Source organism: Geospiza fortis, unplaced genomic scaffold (assembly GCF_000277835.1).
Source record: "Geospiza fortis unplaced genomic scaffold, GeoFor_1.0 scaffold171, whole genome shotgun sequence".
Taxonomy (NCBI): domain Eukaryota; kingdom Metazoa; phylum Chordata; class Aves; order Passeriformes; family Thraupidae; genus Geospiza; species Geospiza fortis.
In genome coordinates this window covers 1811165-1825247 of record NW_005054313.1, presented here as the reverse complement: position 1 = coordinate 1825247, position 14083 = coordinate 1811165, and the positions used below count along the sequence as shown (strand labels likewise).

General features: G+C 37.1%; 1 protein-coding gene across 1 annotated transcript in view; it reads right to left on the bottom strand.

The window, feature by feature from the left end:
• Positions 1–5767: 5767 nt before the first annotated feature.
• CFAP161 (cilia and flagella associated protein 161) overlaps positions 5768–14083 on the bottom strand; it is an 8932-nt gene continuing 616 nt past the window's right edge. Inside the window, exons 2-8 of the mRNA XM_005419725.2 lie at positions 14066–14077; positions 13818–13907; positions 13414–13649; positions 12727–12811; positions 11716–11874; positions 10996–11069; positions 5768–10046 (exon numbers count right to left, since the gene is read on the bottom strand). Of these exons, the coding sequence (XP_005419782.1) occupies positions 9869–10046; positions 10996–11069; positions 11716–11874; positions 12727–12811; positions 13414–13649; positions 13818–13907; positions 14066–14077 (834 nt within the window). The 3' untranslated portion in view covers positions 5768–9868. The remainder of the gene's footprint in view (positions 10047–10995; positions 11070–11715; positions 11875–12726; positions 12812–13413; positions 13650–13817; positions 13908–14065; positions 14078–14083) is intronic.

Here is a 14083-nt window from a genome sequence, read left to right as displayed (position 1 = left end):
CTCTCCATCTTCCCCTCCTGCCTCCTTGGCCGCAGTGGAATAGCTTGTTCTGCTCTCAAACTGCCCAGGCAAAGAGAAATGGGAACTGGAGTGGGGTTTGTGGATGTAACTCTTTTCTCCAGCTATCTCCAGGCCACCCACCCTCACTGAGGTCTTGGATGCAGCCTTGAAAATGGATGCACGTGCCAAAAACCATCAAGGAAGAACAGGATCCTTACTACTGAATAAAGCATTAAATGAGCCCTCCATGTCCAATTCTGGCATCCACTCATTTTAGCACAGATGGCAACAAGGTGGGAAGAGTTCAGAAAACCATTATAAGAAGTCTGAGGACTGTGTTTTGCAGTAAGACACTAAAGAACTTGTTTTATTTTCTTCCAGCAGATTGTTGCAATGTGATGTCTTTACAGTCTGTGTACATACCAGCATGAGGCAGAATTCAGAGCACGGGAACATGAAGGCAGATGCATTTGAATCACAAATATGGTTGCACAGAAGTTCATCATTAAGGTAATTAGAACTTCCTGTAATATCTCTTCTGCTCTGTGCAATTTATCACAGCAGTGATACACTGGTTTTGGAAAAGTGGCTGATCTCATCTCAACATTTAATACCCTCCTAATCAATTTTGGGAGCTACCTTTCTGTTTAGCTCTTTTTTCAAAAGCCTGCTCACTCATTCATATTTTGCATTAATGTCTGGAAGAATGCAATATAGTAATTGCTAAGATCAGGTGAAATGAATTCACCTCACTAATGGTTTGTTTTCTTTAACTAAGTGAAGTTATTAATTGTAACTTACTATGTGTTGTCCTGATTGTACTCAACATAAAATGTTATGTTGCTTAATGAAATGTGAGACTTTGCCCCAATACACTTTTATTCCATAACCAGTGGATATATAGTAGTATATCATACTAGTATATATTTTGCAGCAACAGGAACTGTATGAGACAAACTGTTTTTAACTGCGGCAGAGGTGAATCCTCTTTGATGTCTAAAATGCTCTTTCAAGCAAACTTTTTAGCTTCAATGAACAAGGCAGAAATATATCAACACAGAACTTTGTAGACTGTTTTTGAAGAATTTAACTGTGGCTATATTTGTCTACTAAGTTGTAATTATCTTTTTTTTATTTCTGTGGGGAAAATAACCTAGGTTCACCTGTAGAAGCTTAATATCATATTGGATTCTCAGGGAGAGGTAGTTCTGCAAGTTTAAATTTATTTTGAGGAGCTTTAGTTTGTGTTCTTCTCTTTCTCTGTAAATTTGGTTTCATGGATGGTTTCTGAACTCTTTAAGAGCTCCTTTATTGCTTATCATTTCAGTTTCAACTTCACTGTCCCATTCTCAGGAAACTTACCAAACATGCTGTTATGTTGAAGCACATAGAATTCCAGGTGATGAATATTCTCTTCATGACAGTTACACAGGAGGACTGTTCTCACTTAATTACACTGCTCATTTGCAAAAATTGCTGACCTACCCTGGCATGATAAAAAGTTCTCTTTGGTAGAATACCTTCAAATATATCTGAAAAATTCTTACAGAGCATTTACACCAAGTCTGATATATTTTGTTATAACAATAACATGCTATTATTGCAAAAAACCTAAGATTATAATAGGTTACATGGGCTGACCAAAAAACCTTCACCACTTGTTGGGTTTTATGTAGTGCTTAACTTCTAAAACCAAACAGCAAATGGTGGTGTCACGTAACAGGCCAAATGTGTGGTAGAAAGTGACTTTGCCTCAATTCTTTTCATGATGAATGAACATTCTGTTCTCAGAAATAATTGCTTGGATGAAAAGGTCACACACATCAACCGTGGAGTGCAAATGGTTACTCCCCAAATCCTTGTTAAGCTAATTTCATAGGAAGCAGGAATTTGTGTTGGTGTTTCTGAATGCTGTATAAAGCCCAGTGTTCAGAAGAAACCATTCAGTTTCAGTAGTTCCAAAGTGTGGCACTGTTTAAAATCAGTTAACACTTGCAGAAAAAATTCCAAAACCGCCCAACATGGCACAATCAGTTGATATATGGTTAGATATTAATTAGCAAGGGGCAGATAAAAATGTTGAATTTCAAGTACTTCTGGAAGCACCAAAATTTTCAACAAGCAATAAGAACAATAAGGTATGTTATATCAAAGGTCATGCATGTGATGCCATATAGGGGTCATGTAATTATTGAGATAGCTACATGCATTCCTTTTAAACAAATTGTAATTTTTTTCTGAAAAACAAATGAGGAGACAAAATACAAGATCCAGGCAACTTGTGTCTGGATAAATTGATAACTTAATTAAAATTATTAATTTGATTAATTAAACCTGTGGAATTTGGTGCCATATGAGAGCAAGTATAGGCAGACATTTTATGGAAAACGTTGGAATGCCATCATATTTAAGAGCAATGAAAAATTTTTCTTTGTAATATTTCTTTGTTTTTTCTTATTAGCACCTAATAAACATCCACAATCTACTTCTTACTACCTTTATGAAGTAGCTATGACCAGTAGGGGTAGTGGTGCACAGATATAATAAATGAAGGAAGAGAGGGCACATGATAGACACATGAGGAAATGCAGAGCAGAACACCATTACCTGTGATAGACAGGGAAATGGAAAGAGGTTTGTCTTTTTTTGAAACAGTGACTGGAGATACAAAGCTCAAGCAGAGGGGATTTTTGGCTTGGCTCTGTTTTTTACCTCTACTATGATCACTGAGTTCCAGTGTTGCCATAAAAATAAAAGACAAAGATAACTATTGCTCCTTACCTGAGCTACAGCAATTTACCATCTATGTAAGAAATGAGCCCACCCCCATATTTATGATTATTATCTATTAGACGTTGTATTTCACAGCAGGGACAAATGTGAATTTGTAATACCATGCAGCTGTGGGTGGCTGTCTTGGTGATTACCATGGCTGACTGCTTTCTTCAAGAGCTTGCCAGGCCAGAGCTAGCTGCATTAAGACTCTAAGATTTGCAGTTTCATACTCAGCCCTTCCCTTTTATCCTGATTGGCTTTCCCTTCCAAGGCAACAAAGCAGGAGGTATTCTTTAGCTGCCTTTCAAGCTGCCATTCTGTCCAAGAGTTTGAATGCTGATGGTTTCAACTGTGCCTGCTTGAGACACCTGAAAAGTATTCAACTAATACCACAGCAATCTGACTAAATTATTAATGTAAGTTACTTAGATTCAAGAACCAAAAATGTTTTATTGGTCATAAACATTTCTTACAATATGATGACTTCTGGCAGAATTCCTGATTTGATCCAAAGCTGGTGTTTCAATAAGTCTTAAAAGTAGATTTCAGCTGCCATTTTGGCAGCAAATTCACAAAACACAGTAAAATAAATTGGGAGCTTATCACAGAAATTACGCCAACAAGGTTAAAAGTTGCTTTTGTTGTAATTATGAATTATTGACCACAAAGTGATCTAGGTCCTCTGCTCAATATGCTTGGAGAGAATTATCACCCTGACTGTCTTAGGATGAACAAAGAGCACAGCTCAATATGCTGAGCCATCTTTAGGCAAATTTTTGGTTTCTCTGTAAGACTGTGAGTAGAACTTGAGAAAGCAGAAAGGGGAATGAAAACAGAAAGGAAAAAGAGTGCATGGTGAAACAATAGCTAGAGTGTTGTTCTGGATCACCATGTGATGCCATGGAGCCATTCATAATCAGACCTGAATATGTCCCTGACCACTGCAGATTACACTGAAAGAACTAATTACTTCAGGTAGCTTCAAAAGAAACCAGGTAATTCTCTTACATAAGGATAATTTTTTCTTCTGCATATGCTGAACTGGATGTGATTTCCATGTTAGCATAAAAGTTCCCAGAGTGTGTATGTGTATATAGCAGAAATTCATTTATATTTCTCTATAAGTGTTTATTTTCATGGCACAGTTACATTCACTGGTTATTTTTCAGACTATAATACATCTTGGGTGTTCTGGTTAAACTGATGCTGCCAAAATTGTCAGCAAAAAGACCAGAAAAGCTGATGAACCTTAAACTTTTCCCCAGACAACTGCTCAGCTGTTTCTTCAGGATATGGAAGAGGCAGAAAGTCCAAGCAAGAGGAGCAGTAGGAAACCAGGGAGGGACAGAAATTTCTGTCTGACATGGATTGCACAAACCTCTGTGTTTGATCTTTTAGAGACCCTAAAACAATTATCCACAGTTATTAGCATTTCAGGAGTTATAAGAGATTTGAATATAAAGGAAAGATAGTTCAAACTTCAGGTCAGTGCTCTGCTCATTCACTAGTTTCTTGCTTTCATTTTGCTTAGGAATTTAATATCTTTATAAATTGTACCAGTAAGGTTTACAGGAACATCTAAATTAGATTTTTGAAAATTATCTTCTTAGACCAAGATCTCCAAGGGTATGTGCAACATAATTCCTGGCAATTTTAACATGAAAAAACTGAAGAAATAGTTCTTCAGTCTCTCAGGACTGGTGTCTCTGTTGCAAATGGGACTTGTGCTAAGAGTTGGTTAGGTATTTTTAACTTGTATGCCATATAATTAAAAAAACTAAATATATGCATAAAAAGAAATACTACCATGGATAATTCTTATTCCCTTCTGTGGGTTTGTCAGACCCACAGGGACAGCACTGTGGTTTGTGGGATGTTCTCCTAGCAACTCCTACTAACATCAGAATTACTTGGGCAGCTGAATCTTCATACCCCACACTAAGAGTTTGCTACTTGGCCCTACTTTATGTGCAGATTTCATATGCCCATATCTCTGGTTATTTGCACCAGGGTTACTTCAGTTCCTTGTCATCTTACAAATGCTTTTATAATAACAGCTTTATGTTACTACTTACTGAGCTTCTCTGCTGTAGTTCTTTGTATTTGGAGAAAAATGATGAAGATGAAGATATGGTCCCTGCCCCAAGGAGGCTATAATTAAAACAAGATCAGCATTATAGAAACATATATTCTAGCTGGCCTCTAACTGGATGGTCTGTTTAGTTTTGTTTTGACGTATTGTATGAAGCAGCATTTAACAGATGTTGGGAAATTAGCTCTCTGAGTTTCTTGTATAAACTTAGAGCAGAGATTCATGTGTATGAATTAATTTCATCACTGAATGAGGGCATTAATGTCATCAGGAATTTTAAATGTTTGTGCCTATTCTGCTGTACTTTGAGTCCTCCTTGCCAGAAAATATAGAAACTTCTCAAGAGAAGGTGCCTCAGTTGTAGCAATGCTTTCTAGCACCATGCTGACCATTTTCTTCTGTTGAGTGAATGTTGCCTTTTGCAAGCCCAGCAGTGGGAAAAAAAGGGGAAGAAAAGTGTCAGTTGTTTCCTTACATACCCTCTGCACACAGTGTTGACCAAAAAAATCCCCCAAAACCCCAAACTGGAAGGGTCTCCCTGTGTCTTTATGCCAAGTTATCCTTCTTCTTGTCAGTAATGCTAATTTATCATTCAAATCCTGCAGTTTATATCCTTATGGCTGCTCATATCCCTGCCGTCACAGCAAGGTGACAGATTTTCCCACTCCTCCTCTTTGCCAGGAGAATGGAGCACTGAGGATTAGATTCCCTTTTACAGCTTCCAGGGCAAAGTCAAACCAGCATGAAGGGGGGAGCTGACAGAGCAAGGCTTGCTCCTCTGTGCTGTGTTCAGGCAAGGAAACAAGGCAGGTCAGGTAGAGAGTGGATACAAGATCTGGGACAAAGCCTAAAATAGAATATAGTTAGAAGAGAAGTGTAGCTGACAAACTGACACAGAGATTTCATCATTTTCACCTGTATTTCATGCATTTTGCATATCACATGTGTATTTTTTAAAATTTTGTGGCCTCCTTAGTTTAATTTTCTTACATTGAAGTCTTAAGCGTTTCTAAAACAACAGCTATAGTTTTAAAAGATCATTTCACACCCACCCCACTCAAATTACAACAGACATGCAATATTAATTTTGGGTGAGTGGGCACAGATGTTATCAAAATCACCCTCTTACCTGCCAACCCCACCAAATTTTCCAGTGCTTGGATATTTTCTTCCACTGATGTGTAGAATTTTATTGCAATGTTCTCTGTGCCTTTTTTCCCCTGGATGTTTTATTCAGTTACTAAACCTGCATGTGGCTTCCTCCTCTATCAGCTGTCTGAGCTAAAACAATACTTTGTGACAATCACTGAACAGAAAAGCAGCTCTGAAGATACTGATGTGATTAGGTGTGAGGCCAAGAACTTGTGCTGAGTGGTGAAGAGCACTTTATAACCACAGTAAATCAGTACATTTGGGCTAGACAACATGGCAGAAAAGTGATGTGATGTAAAATATGAGCTGGGGAAGAATGTGAAAGAGAGGGAAGTGAAAAGGCATATTTAAACTGGATTTTCATTTTCCAGTGTTAAGTGTGAGTTAACCAGTCAGCTTTTCTTTGCTGACTCTGAGTTCTCCTCTTTACTTCAATATTGTGCTGCTAACACCCAACTGCAGAGCAAAACTGCAGATATGAGCACTCTCTGTGCCTCAGGCCTGTGAAAAGCTATTGTAACACAGCACTAAATTTGGACTAATGCACCCTGGCCCTCAGCAAGGACTAATAGCTCAGGATCAGCTTCATCCTAACAGCTTTTGAGCTGTCTGGGATGGAGGCAAAGTGAGTTTTATCTTCCCACAATGTACTTTGTGGAGCTATCCATATTGGGTGGAATTTGGAAGAAGCATTGAAAGCTTTTTAAATACAAACACCTACAAAAAACAAAGTGCATTGCAAAGGAGGGAAACATCACTGCCCTTATTTCATAATAAGCACTATTAGACCAAGAAAAAGCAACAGAGTGGTCTGGTCTGGGGTGTGGTTCAGGTCTCCATTGCCTTTTCCACCAGAAATACTGTGACTCTAACTGGCAATAGCAGGATTGTTCATATTCCCCACTAATATTCAATCCCATCATTTTTATAATAAATCCTGTGTTTATCAGCAAATGGATAAATTAAAAACCCTACAGTGCACTCTACACAGCCCGATTTTTTCCTAGTTTAATACCTACAGAATCAAAGCAGAATTACGTCACTTGGTTGTGAAAATGGGAATAATTTTAATTTCTGTAAATTGGCAAAAGGAATAACAGTAGCCCTATAAAAATATGCATTGCTTGTCACACATCAAGTTTCATATCTTTACATGGAAACTGAAAGAAAAAGCTCCTAAGTTTCTCTAATTAAGTTTTGTTCCAAATTACTTAGTGTTCTAATTAATATAAAGAAGCTGATTTAATGCAATACACAATGTCCTGTATTGCTCTGTCTACCTTTGTGCTTATTTTCCAAAAAGATGATATAACATAATGACATATCCCAGCCTAGAATTCAAGTCTGTTTTAACTCGGTTTCCTCCTGTGGCATTGTTTCAGGGACTCATTTGGATTTTAACATCTCAGGCTGTTTTACAGACACGGCAGGAATTGCGCTGTTTAGAAATTGTGCTGCCATCGTGTGGACAATATTAAAAAGTGCAAAAAAACAGCTTTAAAAATTGGGAAACAGGTAAGTATCTATATTTATAGTATCTGTAGATGAATTATAAATATGTATGATATGATATAAGAGCTATGCACAAATCTGTGGGTTTAACACTGCTAATGGAATCAGGAATACTGATTCAATCCTGTTTATTTTCAGCTCAAGAAATTCTTTCCAATGAGCACAAAGTGATCAAAACACACAAGTCTCCAAGCCACTTTTAATCAGCACCAAATTCCAACATTACCTGCTTTTTTTACTCATTTCTGTATCTGTTTATCTCTTTGTTTTTCCTCTAAGTTTTTGCAAAACTTGTTTTTGTACAGGGTGCATTGCTGTCCTTCTACTCACACGCACAAACACTCCTACCCAAAACATCAGCCAGCCCAGGCACCCTGCCCACACAGTCCTCATTCCTGCATGAGTTCACACGAAGCTTCCTTTCAGAAATGGCTTTGGTTTAAGGCCTCTTCTTGTTTCCTACATTTGACCCAGAGTTAAGAGACTTAGAGTTGAAATAGCTGCATCTAATACCAGTAAAAGTCCAATGGCCAAATTAGAAACACTACAGTGAATTCCTGCAGTTTAAGTCTTACTAAAATTAAATACCTACGAAACTTTATCTACTAAACTTTAATATCTGTAAAATATAAGTAGACTTAGGTCAATCCATTGTGAAAATGTGCAAATTTTTACCTCTGAATGTCTGATTATTAACAGCCCCTCTAGAAAAACATCACAAATCATGGTAATTATGCTTATATAGAAAATGAAAGGAAAAAGTGAAAGTTCCTAAAGATAATTTCCTCTATAACAGCCCATCTATAATAGCTAAAGGTTTACACACAAGGAGTGTGATTCTAAAGCCATCCTCTGCAGTACAGTCCCTCAAAGCAAAGCAGCATGTCACAGCAGCCTGCTGCTCTGAGATCCTCCATGCCAAATGCCAGATGCTGCAGTCTGCTGATTTAATTTATATTGAATAAAAGTAAAGCTTTGTAAGCCTTGCCTGTGGGCTTCAAACAGAATATTTGGGAATAGAGCTTAAAAATATGTTTGGACCAATCTCTTCTTTTGTGAAAGTTTAGTGGGTTTGTTTTGGAAAACTTAGAAAGTTTTAATTGACCTTTATAATCACTGAAGATCTTTGGAATCTTTTATAAATGGATATCAGTGTAGCATTTTACTTGAGCTATCACTTATTTGTGCAGAAAGAGCCTGCTCTTGTGGTACAGTAAGAGATGAAATAAATATATGTTTAACTAAATAGATATAATGGAATGCCATGCAGTAGGAGATTCTCTGTGATGCTTTTTCAGCTTCTATTTGAAGACAGGTAAATCTATGCAGTAATGACCTCTGTTTTCCAGGTATTTGCATTTTATACTTGGTTGATTTTGTTTTTAAGGAAATGTGAGTTTCAGCTGAAATTTACCCTCAAAGGCCTTTTTTTTTTTTTTTCATGTGGATATTCTGTCATCTAATTAGGTAGGAACATAGACTACAATCTTTTTCTTACTGGATAAACTTACAGCATATCATATTTACTTTCTGCTTTAGCATTTACTATCATGAAACTTGTGGGAGCCTGATTTTCTTTGACAATTTTACCTTACTCTCAAACTTGTTAGAAATTACTATGGATTGAAAAATGCTGTGGGTGAGAGATAAATGGAACACGGTGATGCATGGAAAATGTTGTTGTAAGTCTCTAGTCTGTCTCACTGTGCTCAAGTTCTTGATTACTTGATATTAAAGTGTTTAGAATACATGGAAAAACATCAAGAATTCAATTTATATCCATGAATTAGAAAATAATCTCAAGATTAAAAAGTCTCATTTGTGATTTAATAATTGGCAATGTTGTGCTAGAAGGAGGGTGGAACAAACTCAACAACCAACTTTCTTTCAGATGAACTTAAAATGTCAAAGCATCCCATGATAACTTTGTGTGTGTTTGGTTTTCAGTGTTTTGGAAACTGTCCACTCACCCTTTTAAAAATTGTGACACTGGTTTGGCTTTGGAAGAATTCCTTAAGTATACTCTGAGAGGCAGTAATTTAATGAAAATCTATTAGGTTTCCAGGGTTCTGACAACTTTTGCCATCAGTGAATGTGAAAATGGGAAAAGGAACCTCTCCTGCTTTACAATTTTTCATGTTGTTCATCAAATTTTAAGAGTTTTTTGCCCATTATAACCTTGATGAGTTAATGAGATTATGCAATATTACTAATGGCAGACTTTAATTTCCATTTTTAAAATAAACATCTCTAAAACTAAAATATAAACTGAAAGAAACAATCAGTCTCATAAACCTCTCCTGGCTGTGGTCTTGGCCTTTTATATCCTCTGTCTTTTCATGAAACTAATTTATTCTCATACCCTTCTGGGAGAGCTTTGGGTCTTTCAGGCCTTGTACCATCTTCAGGACCAGGATTTCCTGTAATTATCTCCCAGTAATTCTTATCTTCTTCAACTTTGCGGGCATCAAGATAATTGTGACAAATTACTTCAAATTCTCTTCCAAAAGAAGACCTGCAAAGTCAAAAGAGATGGGATAGGCAGGGAGAATTAACATATATACAAATACAGCAAATCTTCATTACTTGTGAATTGTTTGAGATTTTCTCATTTTTCTCTTGGTATACTCAGAAATATCACCACGCACTTTCAAATACCAGACACTTAAAAGAAACAAAATAACCCTTTTTTTTTCCTAAGAATAATTTAGGAATCTGAAATCCAAAATAAATGCCACCTTTTTAGCCTCAGAGCTAAAAGGAGCCCCAGAAGAATAAGGCCCTGATAGACCAACTCAATTTGTGAAAGCTGGTTATGCCCTCATCCCCACTTCTCTGTGACTGAGGAAGCTTCTGGCTACTTAACAACTTCTTCAGCCTCAAACTTTCAGACCTTTCATCCTCAAAAAATCCTTACACAAATCCTCAGTCAGGTCTTGCTAAGAAGTTAATGGGAAACATTGCTGTACCCCGTAGCAGTGCCTAATCAATATTAATTTAATGCATGTATATTAACTGAATTGAGAGATCAATTTTGATTGGTTGAGACATGGATTCAGATGGACATAAGCATCTAGAATTTTATGCACTGTGGTTTTATTTACTTCCCTTGTTCTTTACACTTCTTAGTATGTATTTCTGTTCCTTCAAAAGTAAACCAAACAACCGACATTGCCCAAGATATTCAAAGGGAGAGCCACCAATAAACCAGAGAACACTAAAAGCATGATATGATAATGAAAAACAAAAAAAAAAATCCAAACAACTAAGACTGAACTAACTGTCTGCAGCAACACAGCAGCACATGTTACAGCCAAGAAGTAAAACAAGGGAAAGGAGAATGGCATTTTCCATTATTTTCCATTTCCTCAGTGTGTTCTTAAAGCACTTCTCTTGTTCCTCACAGCAATTCTTGCTGTTGGCCCATCACTGTGCACACCCTGCCAGGTGTAAGTTACTCTTACCACACACAGAAGGTCCTTGGAACAGCTAAGTTGCGATTGGTGTAGCAATGAGTAATAATAATTTTAGTTTCTGCCTGGAAAAAAAAGAGCAAGAGAAGACACTTGACAAACATTTTTAAACCAGTACTGTGTATAAAGACTGTCTTTAACAATGTGTTTATTAGTGAGCTTATGCATGTAAATGAGTCTTAGTTCAAGGCTGTGAAGGAGCAATTGTATTTGTGATACTCTGTTGTACATCAGCACTTCAGGGAGCCCAGCAGTTATCTGGTACAGGAAAATACTGTATTTACAAAAGGTTAAAAACATTTGGAAAATCATCCACTTATTCAGATGCCTTGAGAATTTTATTAGACATTTAATGTGCAGGACTCTTAGTTAATCGCATCTCCAAATATTGGAAATGGAATTTACTGTCTCAAAAGGCCTGAAAAACAGGTAAGTAATGCACCCTCACAACATTATAATGTCAAGCTTTGAAAATTTCTGATGAGAAAAACTGAACAAGTCAACCTCAAAATGAACAGTAGAAACAAATATTTTTATAAGCAGATCCCTAATTAAAGAGATGGTTCCTTCCCTCTCCCCCTTCCTAAAAGTAGAGGTTGGAACTGGCATAACTCACATAAATATGTGAATAAAATCAACATAACATTTTTTTTTCTCACTAGTCCACCTGTTTAAATTTTCATAACATTTCCTACAGTTTTAATTTCTTACAGGAACTGGACATCCTTCATGTTCAAGACGCAGTTGTGGATCCAAGGACTTTGCTTGCCAGAAAGTCAAATAGGAAAGCTCACCTGTCAGAAATACTTTCTGAAGGCGAGACTTTTTAGCAAAATCTCTAAATGTTTTGTGGTCACTTGCCAGATAAAACTGTAAAAAAATATATATTAAGGACAGTATTAATGTAAAAGAAACAAGATATGTAATTTTGAAACATATTTTTGAACAAAAGAACTTTTCGCTTGGCTCCTGACAGATAAGTCTTCCCAGCTAAAACTATGCAGGCAAAACCCATAGGTTAGATTCTACACTGTTGATAAACTCATTAAGTAGTTATTCTCTATGCAGATTTGTGAATACTAATTTAAAATTGAATTTATGTTCCAAATGTTTTTGGAACAATCACCAAAGTGATTGTTAAGAAAATTTTTTCAAAGTTGTGGTGATTTATTTTGAGGGTATATGCATGTGTAATGCCTTATTTGCTTTTAATTTCAGAGGGAAAGAATGTTAGCATTTAATAAAATCTGCTTCCTCAGAATGATAGAATAGTGCATGACTTTCTATTCCTACTATGGGTTATCTTCATAAGAAAGGAAATCTTCTCATTTTGGAGCTTCACAGAATTTTCTGAGTTGGAAGGGACCTACAAAGATCATCAACTCCAACACCTAAGTGAGTTGTTCAAAGTGAAAAAAAACTAAAATCTTGAATAATTCTTTCATTATTCACAATTCAATTGTGATTTCTTTTTCTTTCCTTTTTAGATTTCCTTTATTCAGTCATTCTGGCTAACAGCCCCCTTGGTCTGCACACCTGACTTCAGGTAAGTAGCATAAACTTTCTAATTAGGTATTATTTATCTTGACCTACGCACGATTCTGAGCCTGTTCTCTAAAACTAAGACATTGCAGCAGTGTACAGCTTTATATATCTATTCTTAGAGAGGGATTCAATTATCAGTACATGCTACCACTGCCATTTGTAACTTTGGTGCCTTACCAGTTTGTCAGAAACCCCTCCTTTTGTCCCAAGAAGAAAGTTCTGCCCATATCTAAGTGGTTCACCCACTGCACTTCCATCAACACTGTTAAAATAGTAAAAAGGAGAAAAGGTACATTCAAATATCAGTTTTACTATTGTTTAGGGGTTTTGTCTGTTTTGATCTACAGTTAGATATTGCTCTGTGACATTTTGTGTTGTTTACCTTTTAAAATAGGTAAAATATCTTAACCTAAGGCAGAGCCTTTGACTTTTGAGCATGACCCTGTTCTTTTGTTCTATATATTTGAAAGAGAGAATATACTGGGTTTTTTAGAACAGAACCATGTCCACTTCATGGAAAGCAAAAGCAATGACACGTTTCTGCTGGCAGGAGAGTGAATAATAACACTAGTGATATTTGGACATGTTTTCTCTGCAACTAGAATAAAAACAGCTGCAGAATTTACCAAATGATACAGTGAACTTGATTCTGTCTTCACACCTAAACTGATTTAGAGGTCCTTGGAATTAATCAGAGCAATATGCAGTATAGAATGAAGCTTAATGCATGACTGAAGACTCTTTCTTAACTAAATTTACTCATATATTCCTTTGTATAGTAGCAAACTTCGTTGTGTATTTCTCAAAAAAAGATACCTAAAGGTAAACTAATAATTGAAAACAACTCAGAATGAAGTAGCAGACCTTACAATGCAGAAAGCATTTCGACCTATGGGGTCCACCCTCTTGACTGCACTGAGCCCACGTGAGATCTGCAGGGGCTCATCTGAGTACAGGGACACTTCTTCCATGTCAACAGCCAGGGTGACATCACCACGCAGCTCGGGGTCCCGCTCCTCCGGGGATGTGCAGTCTGGGTTCATGAGCAACACGGTGTCTCCAAAGTGAACAAATCCATCAGAGGATACTGACAGCTCTACCTAAATTAGAATTTACACGGTACTTTACAGAATTATCTGAACCTAACATCAGAAGTATTTTAGTATATAATTTCTGTAGCATTCTTAGTGCATGAAGAACAATAATAGGAGTTATGCCACTCTATGGGGGTCATGGGGAGACGGACACAACCCCCTTTAAAAAATTACCTTCTTGAAAATATTCTCTTTAAGTCTGGCTAATCGCTGTACGAAAAGTTGTCCTTTCTCTCTCTTACGGATAAAATCCTTCAGGAGGTCCTGTCGGCAAAGGAGAGAGGAGCAAATACGTTACCCAGCACTCACAATCTCAGGTTTAAAGTGGATTTAGCGAGCCGGGGGGCAGCCCGGAGCTGGGGAGGCGGCGGTGCCCGGGGGTGGCGATGCCCGGGGACGGTGGTGCCCGAGGGTGGCGGTACCTGCTGCGCGATCTCGTC